The sequence below is a fragment of the Aspergillus wentii genome (assembly GCF_001890725.1).
Source record: "Aspergillus wentii DTO 134E9 unplaced genomic scaffold ASPWEscaffold_8, whole genome shotgun sequence".
NCBI lineage: Eukaryota > Fungi > Ascomycota > Eurotiomycetes > Eurotiales > Aspergillaceae > Aspergillus > Aspergillus wentii.
The window spans coordinates 2,121,178-2,137,549 of record NW_024467839.1 but is presented as its reverse complement, the minus strand read 5'-3'; the positions used below and the strand labels follow the sequence as shown (position 1 = coordinate 2,137,549).

Below are 16,372 nucleotides of genomic sequence, written 5' to 3'. Positions count from 1 at the left end.
TCATTACGAGCCCTTGGATGCTCATTTCGTATTCGACAGCAGCAGTAGTTCTTCTGGCACAGCTGATGCAGTAAGTTGGTGAAGCCTTCGTACTGCTGCATGAGGTTGTCGCCGCAGCAACGTCCTTATCTTATCCTCCATCTTCCCCAACCCATCACCGCATCATCAATAACTTCACCAAAACCATGAAATGTGGCCGTTTTCACCATGTTTAATATAAAGAATGGACCAAGATCAAAAAGCAGCAATCCAGCGATGGGTCGACCACGTCACCGTCAGCCAAGACGAATCCCTGTCCGCCCATGATCACCATATCCCAACGCCGTCCTCGACCTCCCTTCCCCTCCATCAAGGGCAAAAGCGGAAGACAACATCCATATCCCAAATGGCTCATCCCGATCCCCTCAAGCGAATCCGTCTCAGTGATGCTGACAGAAGACGGTCTACACTGGGCGCTCTGAGCGACAACATCACACTTTCCCCGTCTCAGACCGGTTCAAATTCGAACACGAGCCGATCCCGGCCGCGGTCCTCCAGCCCAACCCGCGTCAAGGACGACTTGTCTTTTGCGTCCCCACGAGTGAGCTTTGTGCACGAATCAACGGACCCGGGCAAGGAAGTAAAGGATTTGCTGTCATTTCTCATGGATGATTCGAGTCCATGGGAGGCGGACACGACCGAGATCCAGAACATCACGGCAGCGTCATGCAAATGCGCAATTCAGCTTCGCAGTGAGGGGTCTTGGGTCATCGAAGTGGCTCGTCCGTTATTGCAGTTGGCCATCGGAGAACAGCCGTTGGAGTGCTGGAGCGTGTAAGTTGTAACCGGCCTATATGCGTGACTAGCAGCTATTTTGCTAACATGGTATTGTCCAAGTCAAACCGAGTCCGTTGATCCCAAATACCAGCCACGGTATATCGCTCGTGATACCTGCAATCGCAAGATAGACCTCGTCGTTGGGTTCCCCAGAGAAGAGTGGGTGGATGTATACAAACGAGTGGGCGGTCATATTCGCGAGCGATGTCAGAGCCACATTTCTGATCCTCACACGGGCAGGCAGCTACTGGGTCTGGGATTAGAGGTCAAGGCATCGAATGGGGACCTGGCTGAAGCCCAGGTTCAACTAGGTGTTTGGATGGCCGGTTTGGTGTCCTGGGCTTTCGACCATCGCCGTGAAGCTGTCCTCCCGCCCCCGATTGTCGGGTGTATCGCGATGGGCGATCGGTGGGAGTTTTACATTATCTACGGCGTGGAAGATGAAACCACCAGAGAGCTGGCAGAAGTGGTAGGGCTCAATCTTTCTTGTGCCGTGAAGTGCTAACTGTTGTTGTCCAGTGTGTCTGGGGTCCTCTCTCGGACCTTGATGGTCGGACTGGGAACGAGCGACACACAGCCCGCTTGCTGAAGACCTTGCGAAGAGCAATGGCATACTCGCAGAGTCAATACATGGAGCGACTACTCGCAGCGATTGGGGATTCCAGTTCTTAGCTGTTGGACGCCTTGATAAAAATATACCACTTCAACCATCACGATCAAGATGTTATTTTTGACATGAGTTGAATGGTCGATCTGTACAAAGAAACTCAATAAGCGATGCTATACGAGATGATTCCAAAAATAGCGCGTTTTTCCCCAAATGATAGAGGATTGGTACCTCGTATTCGGTCGATCAGCACCCAGAAAAGGATCTATCTGGCCGAAACAGGCTAGCCAGGGCATGGCACGGCGATCTTTCAATGTGCAGAAATACAGATCATCACCAGAATTGTATTTGCGGCCTGAATCTCGCTGAATGAACCCTTTCTCGATGCTTTTATGCCGCATTTCCCATTTACATCACGAATACGATCTTGGCGGAGATATTAATGGAGAGCTCAGCCAGACGATGGATATATAAGTGATGTCTTCCCCGTTGCAAACTATCCATCAGCCATCTTCAATCAAGTCAATCAACATCAAATAAATCATCACAATGAAGCTCTCCGCCATTGCCTCTGTCGCTGCCATCTCTGGCCTCAGCCAGGCTCTTCCTCAACTCGAGACCCGAGCAGACACTGTCCAAGGATTCGACATTTCCAACCACCAGGCCAAGGTCGACTTTGCTGCGGCCTACAAGGACGGCGCTCGCTTCGTCGTGTCCAAGGTATGTCCTCTCCTTGTTAACCGTTATCATACTGACAGATATAGGCAACTGAAGGAACCGGCTTCACCGACGACTACTACAAGTCTCACACCAAGGAAGCCACCGAAGCCGGTCTGATCCACGGTGCCTACCACTTTGCCCGCCCCGACAAGTCCTCCGGCAAAGCCCAGGCCGTGTACTTTATCAAGAACGGCGGCGACTGGAAGGATGACGGCAAGACTCTCCCGGGAATGCTCGACATCGAGTACAATCCCTACGGGCACACCTGCTATGACCTCAGCGACGAAAAGATGGTCGCCTGGATCGAGGACTTTGTCTCGACCTACCACGAGCAGACCAAGCGGTACCCGTTGCTCTACACCACGGCCGACTGGTGGAACAAATGCACGGGAAACAGCAAGAAGTTTGCCGACACGCCCTTGGTTCTGGCGTCGTACAGCAGCTCACCTCCCAAGACTATTCCCGGTAGCTGGGAGACGTACACCATCTGGCAGAACTCGAACAAGTACAAGCATGGTGGCGATTCGGATCTGTTCAATGGGGGATTGGGGCAGTTGAAGAAGATTGTCAGTGGGAAGTGAGATGGTGAGATAATAGCGGAGGTATTATGCATGAGTCATACCTGACGTGGATCTTGCATGGTGTGATTGAGACTCTGATTGTGCCATAGATATGCATTATAATATAAGAGAATGCATTGCTGCTTATAAAGCATAGCATACAGTTTATACACAAAATAAATAATAGATAACAGCACAATACTGCTATCTATGATGACATACAAAGATCTAACATGTGACGAGATTCCCCTTTTTCCCCGCATCTTGAGTGGAGACACCCTCCGCCAATCGGAAACCGCAGATCACGGGGCATCGATGGATGAGGACGATCATTACCCAATACGGCATGTGACCATGAGACCAAGTTCCAATCACGGCTTCACGTCGCAGTCAGATGTTGTGTTGGGCTTATGCCGTGATGGCCTCATGAGTTGGGTATCGACAGCCGTTAATGCTGTTCAACATGTCCTCGCCAAGTCGTACTAACTTCCTCTTCACCACATGCACCACCATGTGGGAGCCTGCAAACCTTCCGATCCCTCGAGAATGCAAGGACGAGGCTCGCACTATTGACTTGGTGTTGCATGTGGGGTTTGGATCTCGGTATGTCTGACTTTCGCACAGGGTTGGCCTCGGACTAGCGAGATGCTGTAAGCACTATGGACAATCAGAAACGGTCCATCTCGCTCTTCTTTCCCGCCATCCGAGTCATGATCCTCCGAGTCACGATCCCTGATCTTCACTGCCCCTATGCCAAGTGGACGGCTTCCAACGAGATGCCTTTGTCGTCTCGTCCGTCTTGCTATGCGGGGGTGCCCACTGGGTTTGGTGCTGCAGCCAAGAGCGTGAGGGGTGTCGTGTGGTGTTTAGGTCATTCGATTGTTTCGGATGGAGCGGTGTATGAGAGTTGGATAAGAGACGGTTGATCCGCACGATTCCTTCAGCTGCAAGGCCCGCACGATGTTGGTCAACATGTACTTTCTCACTAGTCTCCTGGCTACAACTGCGCTGGCCGGTAGTGTCAGCGTGAACCAGCGATTGCATCACCGTCAGAATGCCGAGTATTCTGTCAAGCAAGGCCCGCTGTCTACAGAATGGACCAGCAAAGCCGGCACGAATCCATGGCCGGAATATCCTCGCCCTCAGCTGCAACGGGCTGACTGGCAGAATCTGAATGGCGTCTGGCAGTACCGCAATGCGAACAGCTTGGAGGATGTCAAAAATCCTCCATTCAATCAATCGCTGCAGAGCCCAGTGCTTGTGCCTTCGTGCTTGGAGAGTGCACTCTCAGGTATGTCCCTCTTTGCATCTGCTTCTGCGATACTGACCGTATAGGCGTCATGGGCAGCAACACAATATACTCGTGGTATTCCACCGGCTTCACCGTCCCCAAGTCCTGGTCCGGCCGACAGATTCTGCTCAACTTTGGCGCAGTCGACTATGAAGCAACCGTGTTTGTGAACAATCAGCAAATCGGCTTCCATCGCGGTGGTTACTTTCGCTTCACTCTCGATGCGACGGCGAATATCAACTTTGACGGAGAGAATACACTGCTGGTATTTGTGCACGATCCCACGGATAAAGACGACTATGTCATTCCCATTGGCAAGCAGACGCTCAATCCGAAACATATCTTCTACACGCCCTGCAGTGGCATTTGGCAGAGTGTTTGGATTGAGGCGGCGCCGGCGAATTACATTACTGATTTGGACATCGATGCCAACATGGACGGTCAAGGTAATCTTTTCAATTACTCGATTAAAAATCTTGCTAACGAGACAGTCAATGTGACTGTGCATAGTGGAACAGGAAATGCCACGGCCGTCGAGGTGACAGTCTACGATGAAGACAAGGCTATCGCGACTCACAAGGATACTTCGGACAGACCATTCCAGTTCACTGTATCCTCGCCCAAGCTGTGGTCGCCGGATTCTCCTACTCTGTATAATGTCACGGTGAAGATGGGCGGCGACCAGGTCAGCAGTTATACTGGATTCAGGACCATTTCGAAGGACAAGGTCAATGGCGTTGTTCGACCTCTTCTGAATGGAGAATCTGTGTTTATGTTTGGTACTCTAGACCAAGGATACTGGCCGGATGGACTGTATACTCCTCCCAATCGAGAGGCGATGGTGTATGATTTGAAGATGTTGAAGAATCTTGGCTTCAACATGGTTCGGAAACATGTAAGTATTCTGCTGTCGTTGATGGCCAATACTAACTATAACAGATTAAAGTGGAACCATCGCTCTTTTATCGCGCCTGTGATGAACTCGGTTTGCTGGTTATACAAGACATGCCCTCTCTTCGACCACTGCAATCACGAACAGGAGACAACGGCGTTAGTGAGACCATTCTGCCTGATCAGGCACAGCAGGATGAGTTTGTTCGACAGCTGGAGGTGTTGGTAAATCAGCACAAGAGCTATCCGAGTATCGTGACTTGGGTAAGTATCCATAAGTGTACTTGTATATCTGTCTAACAGTTCAGGTCGTCTATAACGAAGGCTGGGGCCAAATCGTCGATTACTATCCCGAGTTCGAATTGACCGAGCGAGTGAGACGGTTGGATCCCACTCGGCTGATTGATTCGACGTCTGGATGGGATGATCATGGAGCGGGTGACTTTAGTGTAAGTGTCTATACAAATATCGTGATGTATACTGACTGGATAGGACAACCATCACTATGCCAATCCCCAATGTGGCACTCCCTTCTATTCCACCCCATCCAGTCCATTTAACCCATCGCGTATTGGCTTCCAGGGTGAATTCGGTGGCGTGGGACATAACGTGTCCATTGAAAAGTAAGCCATCTCTCTGATAGAAATAGCAATACTAACAAGATAGTATGTGGAACGTGCAAGCCTCCATCAACGCCATCAACGAAACGTACGAGATCGACGAGACCCTCGAAGCATGGAACTACCGCAGCCATCTCCTCCTGACCGAACTCAAAGAACAAACAGACCGATACGCCTGCAGCGGCGGAGTCTGGACCCAAACGACCGACGTCGAAGGTGAGGTAAACGGCCTCATGACGTACGATCGGAGGATTCTGCGCGTGGACGAGAAGCAGTGGAAGGCGGATATCAAGGCGCTGTACGATGCGGCGGCGGCACGGAGCAAGGCTACCAGTGATTGAATATACCAGATATAGTGAATATAAGGTTGCCTAGATTCTTATCTCCTTTTTAAGCAATTCAAACGTTTCAACCTTTGGATATTCTGCTAAAAATGGGTGATCTTCGTGGTTTGGTGGGGATTCGATTTTTGCAGTGGGTCCGCCGTATTCGTTTTGAGGATTGCCTATTCGGGGAATTGTGAGCTTCACGATGCTATAAAGATCCCCCTATCCATTCTGTTTTCCATATTCATTCTCTATCTTTCTTTCTATTCATCATATTCATAAACCCTTCATCATGGACTTTACATTTCATCCCGGAGTCAATGGAAGCGACCCATGGGTTGAGTTCTACCCCTATACACCGTCTGCGTCGGCTGGATATGCCTTTATGGCCATGTTTGGCATCCTGACAGTCGCACACTTTGTCGTCATGTTTCCCTGGCGTGCTGCCTACTTTATTCCTCTTATCCTAGGAGGAATATGTAAGTTCTCCTATTTATATCAATGTATACCTACTAATGAACAGGCGAAACGTTCGGCTACTATGGCCGGGCATGGTCCCATCAATCACGAACCGAAATCAGTTCCTGGGCTTTACAAGAAATGCTCATCGTCTGCGCTGCTCCTCTCATCACGGCCACAATTTACATGTTCCTCGGACGAATCATCCGCTCTCTCAACGCAGAACATCTCTCCAGCATGCGGGTCAAATGGCTCACTCCGATCTTCGTCATCAACGATGTGATCTGCTTCTTTACACAGCTTGGCGGTGCCGGTGTCCAAGTAACAGGCGATGCGAATGTCATGGCCATCGGCGTCAAGGTTGTCCTGGCAGGATTGGTTCTCTCGCTGGTCGTCTTCGGCTTCTTCGTCCTGATCGCCGTGCGCTTCCACCAACGTCTGAATCAAGAATCATCGACTGTCCTCGATAACAACCCCTTCCTGCACTGGCGACGGTACATGTGGGCATTATACGTCTCCTGTTTCGCAGTGATGCTACGCAATCTGGTTCGAACGATTCAGTTCGGATCGAACAAGGAGTCGCCGCTGAACACCAAGGAGGCGTTTATCTATGTGTTTGATGCGTTCTTGATGTTTCTGGCGATGCTGGTTCTGTTGATTTGCCATCCGGGTCGGTTGATTAAGAAGGCTCGGAGGGCGAAGGAGGCGAGTGATTTACATGAGAATATGACGGATAGGAATTCGGATGTTCCGTTGACGGGGTATAAGGATGGGTCGAGATGTTAGACTTTATTGTATAGATGTTTGGGTATTGTTTGAGTTCTACGGTGTTACATATAGATGGTCATCATGATAAATAAGATTAAAGTATCTAAATACTACCTATATAATACTGGCACGGTCAAATGAATACGTCAACATGATGTAGAAATATCATTATTGCGTAGTAGCGGCGGAGTATATATAGACAACATTCTCTGCGGATAATACCAAAATATCTATATCAACTGTTTTACTAGATATAAGATATACACCATGGCTGACAACATGAATAGCCTCAAATTCAGAGACCGGATCCACCAACGACGAAGAGAAGGTCAACCTCTCACCGAAGATGAAATCATGTTCATCACCAACGAGAGTGCCGAGTTGGCGGGGGCGGGTTCAAATGGTATGCCACAACGAAGGATAGAGTATATACTGATAGTAGCAGTCAGCCCAGAGCATATCCGATGGGCCTCCAAGGCAAAGGAAGTGTTGAAGAAGCCAGCCAATGAGATCAATAAAGGTGATGCTCGGGATGTCACGTCCAAAGAGGTGAGTTTGTTTCCAGCCGGTTGATGTCGCTGATTGTTAGACTCGGGCGTTTGAGAATCTTCCCGCGACAGGATCGGTGGCGTCGCATGTGCAGTCGGTGGCTGATAGAAATGATGAGAAATAGCTTAGATGAGCTGGAGAGGAACAATGCATTCAGTTCTTAGACCTCCTGTCAAGGTTTGATACCCAAAGAGGAAAAACAACTCCGCCCTCCGCCGTAAGGGAGTTCGTAGCAGCAATTCTATTTCTTGTCATCTGCACGCAACATGTGATACCCCATATTCTCGGGGGAAAAGAGCCAATGCGTTGCAGACACTCGTATTTGCCAACCGTTGGCAGTGGACGGTTGCATCTCCTGATGCGGATGCGGCATTCTGATTGGTGCAATCGAGGCCAAGGGCACGGCAGCGTCTCAGATGACTCGGGAGGCTCTTTTCTGATTGGCTGATATTAAATGCAGTGCGGGGTTTGACTATATCTTATTGGTGGAATCATCCTGGGGAAAGAAGCAGTTCGATTGCCATGTGTTGGGACAAGCAATGCCACGATAGAGAAGAGAGAGTACAGAGGGAGAGATGGGATAGAAAGATGGGATGGATAGAAAGACGATATGATGGATGATATAGAATAGATAGAGATATAGATGAATACAATGATTGATATCAAGATGTTATACAATACTGTAGATCAACTGTCAGATCCCCAGATTGCGGGGGTTGTGGGGCTGCATTCACTACCGGCCTTCACTCTTCGCTGCGCCTTCTGTTTTTGGCTTCCTCTCTGTCGCTTTCCCACTTTCTTTCTTTCTTAAATTCTCCCTCTCCCCTCATGTCGTCTTTCTCTCTCCTCGACCTGCCTTCTCATCCATCACCACCACCATCACCATGTTGGTCGGCAACATCTACGTGATTGCGGCCGTCGCCGTCGTCGGTGGTGCTCTCTTTGGCTTCGACATCTCGTCCATGTCGGCCCAGCTGAGCGAGAACTCCTACAAGTGCTACTTCAACCAGGGCCCCAGCGGTCCGCCCTTTGACGACAGCTCCGACTGCTCTGGTCCCAGATCGCTGGTCCAGGGTGGTATCACTGCAGCTATGCCTGCTGGTTCCTGGCTCGGTGCCTTGGTCTCTGGTATCCTCTCTGATTATGCTGGTCGACGTCCCTCTATCATGATCGGCTGCGCGATCTGGTACATCCCTCTCTCTCCATCGATTTCATCATCGAACCATGCTAATCGTTCAGGATGATCGGTTCTACCATCATGTGTGCCTCGCAGAACATCGGTATGCTCGTCGTCGGTCGTGTCATCAACGGTTTCGCTGTCGGAATCGAATCCGCCCAGGTTCCCGTCTACATCAGTGAGCTGTCGCCTCCCTCTAAGCGTGGTCGATTCGTCGGTCTGCAGCAGTGGGCTATCACCTGGGGTATTCTCATCATGTACTAGTGCGTCATCCACGGCTCCTTCCTTCTGGATACAAACTAACTCATCCAGTATCTCTTACGGATGCTCCTTCATCGGCGGCAAGACTGCACAAACATACACCCCGACTGCGTGGCGAGTCCCTTGGGCATTGCAGATGCTTCCTGCCGTCTTCCTTGGGTTCGCCATGATCTTCCTTCCCGAATCCCCCCGTTGGCTTGCACGAAAGGATCGCTGGGAGGAATGCCACAAGATCCTGGCCCATGTCCATGCCAAAGGCGATCTCAACCACCCCTTCGTTCAGGTGGAATTGAATGATATTCGGGAGATGTGCCAGACTGAGAGCCATCACAAGGATTCTACCTACATCGATCTGTTCAAACCCAACATGATCCACCGTACTTTGACCGGGTTGTTCATGCAGATTTGGTCCCAGTTGACCGGCATGAATGTCATGAGTATGTGGAGTCTCTTCTTTAATCTTTCTTTATCTTAGACGCTTGATACTAACTACGCCAGTGTACTACATCGGTTATGTCTTCGCCATGGCCGGCTATTCCGGTAACGCCAACCTCGTCGCCGGTTCCATCCAATATATCATCAATGTCATCATGACCCTACCTGCCCTGATCTGGATGGATCGCTGGGGTCGACGTCCAACTCTTCTCATCGGTGCTGTTCTCATGGCCACATTCATGTACGCCAATGCCGGCATCTTGGCTACCCACGGTATTCTCGTCCCCGGTGGTGTCGACAAAGTCGCGTCGGTTCCTATGAGGCTCAGCGGTGCTCCGGCCAAGGGAATGATCGCGTGTACGTACTTATTCGTCGCGTCCTATGCTCCAACATGGGGACCGGTCTCGTGGACGTACCCTCCGGAGCTCTATCCGCTGCGTCTGCGAAGTCAGGGTGTCTCAATGTCGACGTCTGGAAATTGGGCGTTCAACACGGCGTTGGGGCTCTTCACTCCAGTAGCGTTTGAGAATATCAGCTGGAAAACGTACATCATTTTCGGTGTTTTCAACACGGCCATGTTTTTCCACGTTTTCTTCCTCTTCCCGGAGACCGCAGGCAAGACATTGGAAGAGACGGAGGCCATGTTTGAGGATCCGAATGGGATCAAGTACATCGGTACACCTGCTTGGAAGACGAGCAAGAAGACGACAACGACGGTACAGCTGGAACGGGGAAATATCGAATCCAAGCTTCCACCACAGCCGACTAGCGTTCACGAGGAGCGCAAGGTGGAGGTGTGAGGAAGTGCAGGCGCAGGTGCAATTGTCGAATTATTTCTTTAACTCTGTCAATATTCTTCAGTTAGTATCCCATTGCCTGGTTGAAATATCATCCAGATATACCCGTCATGCTTAGCATCAAGTGCAGATAATGTTATTCAATGTGATGTATCAGAATTAAGCATGTGGAGTACTTTGTATTTGCCATTCTCATAAAATATGCCGATATCTTCGGACCAGTCATCTGCATTCGTGGGGATCAGTCTATTTGTCGCCACTTTTTCACCGTTCTACGCCAGTCAATCATCATAAAATAAGATGATAGCGACGAATGGATCAACAACGCAGCCAGTCGGACAGGCCCGGTCAGAACTGCGGCAGATTCTGGATCTATCACATTTGTCTGTAGATTCACAAAATAATGTGTACAACACTTGCCAGCTGAATTTTCACTTGAAGATGGAGAAGAAGTAGAACTGGGAAAGCGGATAGGTAATACTGCCTGTAGCTAAAGAAATATTAGTTATGACAGCCTTCAGCCAAAGCTAAGGCTCTTAAGCTTAATATTATTAGTAGTGGGGATGTTAAACTTAATAGAGCTGGCATTGGCATAGTTAATCTCATTGGTATTAATTCTAATAGGAGACTGATACTTATCCTCTATACAAGCAGAGTATCAAACTCTTATCATTTCTCTATGGAAGAGCCCACAGATACCGGAATATTAATAATGATAATTTATCAATATGGATCAAATAAGAGCGATCGTGGTTCGGTCTTCCATTGCCCAATCCATTTCCTTTCGCGAACACGGGGCACAAGGCTCCACCTGCTTGACTCCTTTCAATGCTTTATGAAAGAAACGTCCATATAAGTAAACAAGAGAAAAATACATTCCTAATCTTGGTAGCGACTTGGCTTCTTGGTTCAATTGGGTCCTTAAGCCAGTCAGTCCAGCTTAAGTTTAGTGTGAATTGATTATATGCATGTTAAGCGCCTAGTCCTTAGGCTGTGTCGGCCCTAGATGTTTTAGTGACAATGAAGTTTTCAGCGGATTTATATTTATGTTAGGATGTCAGGTGGAACTGAGCTATAATATGAACATAGTGAAGTCAAAGTGATTGATTTTAGTATATTTTTTCTAAAAGATTACTCAATATTCTGACTACAAACGTTTTCATACCAAAATCTATCCAAAACCTGTCAATAGTTGGTATTGGCAGACGCCATATTTGGAAACCTAACTGCCCAAAGTGATGGAGCATCACAGTATCAGACGGTCTTTATATCTCACTCTAACCCTCTTATGCCATTTAACCTTGAAACATTAACACTACCAGGCCCTTGCAGATGAGAAAGTAAGGCTATTCTTTTCCCTCACAGATATCATAATGAGCTAAAAGAGATGCTGAACCACGGCATTTAAGATGGATTTACCAATAATCAATTTAGAAAAAAGGACTTGAAGTTGTATGCGCAGTATTTTAATAGAATACTAGGGTCCGAAAATGAGAGAATAGAGTTGTCATGATTCAAAAGGTAGTGCATGATTTATGGAATAAATGAACTCAATAAGGAGAGGTGTGCGCATTGGTAGTAGAATCATTCATGTCAGGTGGGCCCAGAACCCCACTCGAGCCTCAAGCTCCTCTATAAGGGCGCGTAAGCATGTTAGAAGAGAGCGAAAATCTTAAAGATATTGAGCCACAGCTGTCACACACACCTACCTGGATTCCTGCTTCCCGCTCAATTTTTTACTGTTCAGAATGGTATAGAAACCTATTAATCAACAGCCGATAAGCAAAAAATGTATCTGGATATCCCCTTGATCTGTGTTCCGGTTAGGCAACTATGATTGGCTTATGTTAGCGCTGTGGCTGTATCATCTGTGGGTTTCTGGGCCTCATCCGCCTGTTGCGCTGACAAATCAAAGAAGGTTTACAAACAGCCGCCCGCAGCCTGCGGGGTCGTCGCATCGTTGAGAACCAACCTCCCCCGCTATTTGCTGGTGAGTGAAAAATTGGCGCTTACCAAGAATATATATAGGAGAACAAGTACATCTTCATTTGATGAGGAGAGAGAGACATATGAGGGCAAAAGTGTGTACCTCAAAAGCCACCTACCATTATGGCTGATCCGCTCTCAATTACAACGAGCGTGGTAGCTCTTGCCACCGCTGCTTTCCAGGCCAGCAAGATCTTATACACGGCCGTCAACAATTTTCAAAGTACCAAGAGAATTATTCGGGAGCTAAAGGCCGAAGTTGGCGACTTGCATCACACTTTGGAGAACCTGGAAAAGGCGGCAGCTGAATATGAGGATGATCTTGTCGCGCTGAAATTACCCCTGCACCATTGCGAGATCATTTGCCATGAATTCATAAAGACGATTAATTCATTTGCGGTCAGGTCCAACGACTCCCATACCAGTGTGCGGGACTGGGCCTTGATGCAATGGCGCGGGGGAGACATTGCGGAATTCAAACTTATGCTGGCTGGTTATAAGTCAACAATTAATATCGCCCTGGGAGGCGCAACCTTGTACGTATACTACAACCAGGAGAAGAAAATGAAATATGGGATGAAGTCTATGTGGAACTAACGCGGAAGCCTATTGGCCTTGCTAGTCGCAAAGTAGCCGTCACAGCAGGCGTCCTCACTGAATACAAAGACCTGATCGCGAACACCCAGTCGGATCTGCAGGAGCATTTACAGGGGATTGAAGGGAGGTTGGAGGTCATTGGGAGCCAGCAAAAGCACCAGGCCAAGGAGATACATCCGGACATCCAACTCATTCGAGAAGAGAAAGACAGCACAGAACAATGTCTTCAGATCTGCACAGAAGTCCTTGATTGCATCCACAAGGCTGAGAACCGGACGGGTTCCCAGAAGGGTCCAGACCGGGTTGTTGGTGATGGTTATTTTACCCCTGACCGGGGGTCGTCAATGCCTCATCAGAGAACTAGAGCCTCGCTTATAGACTGCAAAGAGCGGCTATTCTCAACATCCAGCAGTCTCAAAAACCGCCTAGTGGAACTCGAAAGACAGCTGGCCTCTGCGTCGAAATCCGAATCCTTTTCAGAAGAGGACTATTGGCTGAAGGAGATACAAAAGGAAAAAGACAGCATTATTGATTGTCTAAATGTCTGCTCAGATGCAACGTCATTGGCGGAGCAAGCTCGAGTCAATCAGTATGAGGACATTGTGTCTGCGGATTATGCCCACCAGCTGGTTGTCTCTACGATCGGAGACTTGATTTCGGCCAAACATGTCGTCACGGGGAACAAGTCTATCCAGTGGCTGGGTCAGATGTCGAATGAAACGCTGCAGAGTCTCTCCCGGGACCGCAGTCGGCTCGAAGAAGCGGCCCAGTCGCCGCTAGAGCACGACAGAGAACGTGATGTTTTCCAGCACCGCTGGGGAAGTGGCCGCAGATTACAGCTGCAAAGTCAAAGCAGTAATACCTCTTAGGGTGAAAGCGGTTTTTGGTTGGTGTTTATAATAAGCGAAATGATTGTGATGATTCACCACCAGGCATGGCCGAAAGTAGGAGTTTCTATAGATTAGTAAGGAAAATCTTCCTTACTAGAGCACCTCTCCCCCGTTTTACACTGTAGAGAGGCACCAGATGATTTGCCTGATGTTGGATTAATCCATATGGTTAAATATATCCTCGAAGACGCTGCACTCGCATGAAACGGGGAAGACGGGAGGACCGGAGAGGGTTAATTGCAGCTCACTGCTGCGTATACGGTGTATCGGGATCATTTTAAGAAATTCGATGCAGACGGTGATGGGAAAAGCGAGTGAAATTGGTATCCCAAGTTACAGGGTTTCAGATAGTTCATCTTATTACACTTTCTTGCTTTATCATTCTGTGTTGATAGTTGATCGATCATAACTTGGACAATCCCCCCTTACAATCGAGAACGGAGAGATGGGCTGGTGTGATATCCCTGATACTCTTACATCTAATATACCGTTTAGCAAAGCCATATAGAAGGAGTCTTGACTTACCCCGCCAGTCCCATCACCATCTTCAACTCTTTATGCAACAATCTGATGGCCAACTCCACTCCCTTCGTCCCATTGTACTAGACAGTCAGCATCATACTCAATATAAGACACAAGCTGAACATACTGCTAGCCCCCAAATCGGAATCCTCCCCGCAAAACAAAAGTCTGCGCCCAGAGCCAACGCCTTGAAGATATCTGTGCCCCGTCGAATGCCCCCATCAATTCCAATGGGGATTTTCCCTTTCGCGACAGGGGCACATTCGCGGAGGGCGTCGATGGTGGCAGGGACGCTGTCGAGTTGGCGGCCGCCGTGGTTGGAGATGAGGATGCCGTCGAAACCGTGGTCGATGGCTAAGACGACGTCTTCGGGGGTGTAGACTGGTACCTCTACTTAGTTCATATCAATATGCATGAGGTGAGATAGATTACCTCCTTTCAGCCATATCGGGAGGTTGGTGCTTCGTCGCATGAAGGAGATGGCTTCTTCCCAGTTTATGCTGGGGTCATAGGCCAGAGGATCATCATCACCAGCCAGATCAATCTGTCCAGACACCATATTCGGATACGTCAGATCGTCAGGCAAGCTATATTCATTCCTAGCTTCATTCAATCGATGGCCATAAACCGGTGCGTCGACAGTGAGAAACACAGCTTTATACCCAGATGCTACTTTGTTAGCTTTCTTCATGAGTAAACTATGATATACACACCCTCTGCCCGGGATAATACATCCCTCATGATGTCTTTATTCATGAGAAAGTTCACCTGGATGATATACGGATTCCCGGATCCCTGCGCAACCACATCCTCCAGCGTGGTATTGGCGTACGACGAAAGACCCATTGGAATTCCAGTTGTCGCAGCAGCGCGCGACGTCCCAATCTCTCCATCCGGATGAGCGACTTTATGTGCTGCAGCTGGAGAGAAGCCAAAGGGGAAGGAGACCTTGGTTTCGCAGAAAGTGGTGGATGTGTCGATGGTGGAAACGTTGCGGAGAATGCGAGGGCGGATTTTGTACCGGTCGAATGCGGCTTCGTTATCGTGGAGGCTATCATCTAGTGAGGATACTCTATTGAGATGGTTTTTTTCGTGTACTTACGTTATTAAGTCCATGGCTCCCAGGTTGAAGTATTCGCGGTACACTTTGGGGAGTTTTTTTGACGCCACATCTTTGAGGTCTTGTAGGGAGAAGACGTGCTTGTCGAGGGGTTTTCCACGGTTAGCCATTTTATCACGTACTGTTTCAAGTACTATGAAGTTGTGGATTATTGAAGAATTAAAGATAGTTCAGACAGTCCAATGTGTAGAAAGTCGGTGGCATTTATGCAACTACGTCCTTGGATAACATGCTTATCTACCCCTCATATGCATGTGCGGGGTTTTGGATACACCTGCATCTGGATGAAGGTAAGTATTCGAGACGGAAAGCAGTTCGTCCAGCCTATACATTCTAGTATTTTGATATGGTTATACTGATGATTAAGTTTCGGAGCACAATGTAATATATATATGTGCCGGCTATCCGGTACTTCCTGTGCATCTGGCGCCATAGTAGCCAGCGTAAAGAAAAGCCTATTTTTATTTTATTCTATTATAATAACGTACTTGTACTATTCTGTAATCTATGCTACTAATAATACTATTTGGGTGGTATTCCATACTCCATACTTCGTAGTGGTTTCTCCTTTTGAAACGCCATGATATGTGGCTGTGTGGCAGTGCTGACTCCATTGTCTATTTCCTTGGCAGTCCCATCCGACTGCAAAGTCAACCAAGCGAAAGTACATATTAGTAAGTAAACTTCCTTGATATAGATAGTATATTCTGTATAGATATTCCCATCTGTATACTCTATCATCATCTCTACATTCCTCCCATCTATCCGTGTATCTCTGATCCGTGGAATGTTGCCAGCCGCGTGTTTCTTTTTCCCGCAGCCAATCAGAAACCGGATCAAATTCTCTTGCCCAATCACAGCCTCCCCCCACGAACTCTAAACCACAGTCAAACTTTGATTGGTTCCACGGTGGGATTCAGGGGCTTTTCACCAATCACACCACAGAGACTCTGTTGACCGTTCCCCCATCCGGTTAGTGC

At 48.4% G+C, this 16,372-nt stretch overlaps 8 protein-coding genes across 8 annotated transcripts; 7 read left to right on the top strand and 1 right to left on the bottom strand.

Annotated features, from left to right (window-relative positions):
- The first annotated feature begins 17 nt into the window (after nt 1-17).
- Nucleotides 18-1,400, top strand: ASPWEDRAFT_45621 (uncharacterized protein). The gene is made up of 2 exons (XM_040836580.1): nt 18-813; nt 877-1,400. The coding sequence occupies exons 1-2, from the start codon at nt 224-226 to the stop codon at nt 1,319-1,321; spliced, it is 1,035 nt and encodes a 344-aa protein (XP_040685329.1). The 5' UTR covers nt 18-223; the 3' UTR covers nt 1,322-1,400.
- Nucleotides 1,401-1,972: 572 nt separating this feature from the next.
- Nucleotides 1,973-2,724, top strand: ASPWEDRAFT_32265 (lysozyme; the record flags this gene model as incomplete). The annotated part of the gene is made up of 2 exons (XM_040833639.1): nt 1,973-2,143; nt 2,188-2,724. The coding sequence occupies 2 exons, from the start codon at nt 1,973-1,975 to the stop codon at nt 2,722-2,724; spliced, it is 708 nt and encodes a 235-aa protein (XP_040685328.1).
- Nucleotides 2,725-3,675: 951 nt separating this feature from the next.
- ASPWEDRAFT_119376 (putative hydrolase) lies at nt 3,676-5,846 on the top strand (the record flags this gene model as incomplete). Its single annotated transcript, XM_040828901.1, has 7 exons — nt 3,676-3,994; nt 4,039-4,440; nt 4,486-4,889; nt 4,934-5,149; nt 5,194-5,334; nt 5,378-5,508; nt 5,552-5,846. The coding sequence occupies 7 exons, from the start codon at nt 3,676-3,678 to the stop codon at nt 5,844-5,846; spliced, it is 1,908 nt and encodes a 635-aa protein (XP_040685327.1).
- On the top strand, nt 5,685-7,201 carry ASPWEDRAFT_698995 (RTA1 domain-containing protein). The gene is made up of 2 exons (XM_040839082.1): nt 5,685-6,310; nt 6,355-7,201. The coding sequence occupies exons 1-2, from the start codon at nt 6,124-6,126 to the stop codon at nt 7,074-7,076; spliced, it is 909 nt and encodes a 302-aa protein (XP_040685326.1). The 5' UTR covers nt 5,685-6,123; the 3' UTR covers nt 7,077-7,201.
- Nucleotides 6,979-7,758, top strand: ASPWEDRAFT_45617 (uncharacterized protein). Its single transcript, XM_040836579.1, has one exon. The coding sequence runs from the start codon at nt 7,326-7,328 to the stop codon at nt 7,629-7,631; it is 306 nt and encodes a 101-aa protein (XP_040685325.1). The 5' UTR covers nt 6,979-7,325; the 3' UTR covers nt 7,632-7,758.
- Nucleotides 7,759-8,271: 513 nt separating this feature from the next.
- Nucleotides 8,272-10,741, top strand: ASPWEDRAFT_45615 (sugar porter family MFS transporter). Its single transcript, XM_040836578.1, has 4 exons — nt 8,272-8,793; nt 8,847-9,047; nt 9,097-9,482; nt 9,544-10,741. Exons 1-4 carry the CDS (start codon nt 8,492-8,494, stop codon nt 10,278-10,280), a joined length of 1,626 nt encoding a protein of 541 aa, XP_040685324.1. The 5' UTR covers nt 8,272-8,491; the 3' UTR covers nt 10,281-10,741.
- A 1,645-nt stretch (nt 10,742-12,386) lies between these two features.
- ASPWEDRAFT_142113 (uncharacterized protein) lies at nt 12,387-13,603 on the top strand (the record flags this gene model as incomplete). Its single annotated transcript, XM_040829431.1, has 2 exons — nt 12,387-12,799; nt 12,886-13,603. Coding segments are annotated over 2 exons (1,131 nt in total), but the record flags the coding sequence as incomplete, so codon positions are not given.
- A 338-nt stretch (nt 13,604-13,941) lies between these two features.
- Nucleotides 13,942-15,643, bottom strand: ASPWEDRAFT_698631 (alpha-hydroxy acid oxidase). The gene is made up of 6 exons (XM_040839079.1): nt 15,375-15,643; nt 14,986-15,323; nt 14,705-14,926; nt 14,400-14,653; nt 14,276-14,352; nt 13,942-14,229 (listed from the first exon to the last, which is right to left on the bottom strand). The coding sequence occupies exons 1-6, from the start codon at nt 15,500-15,502 to the stop codon at nt 14,154-14,156; spliced, it is 1,095 nt and encodes a 364-aa protein (XP_040685322.1). The 5' UTR covers nt 15,503-15,643; the 3' UTR covers nt 13,942-14,153.
- Nucleotides 15,644-16,372: the final 729 nt, after the last annotated feature.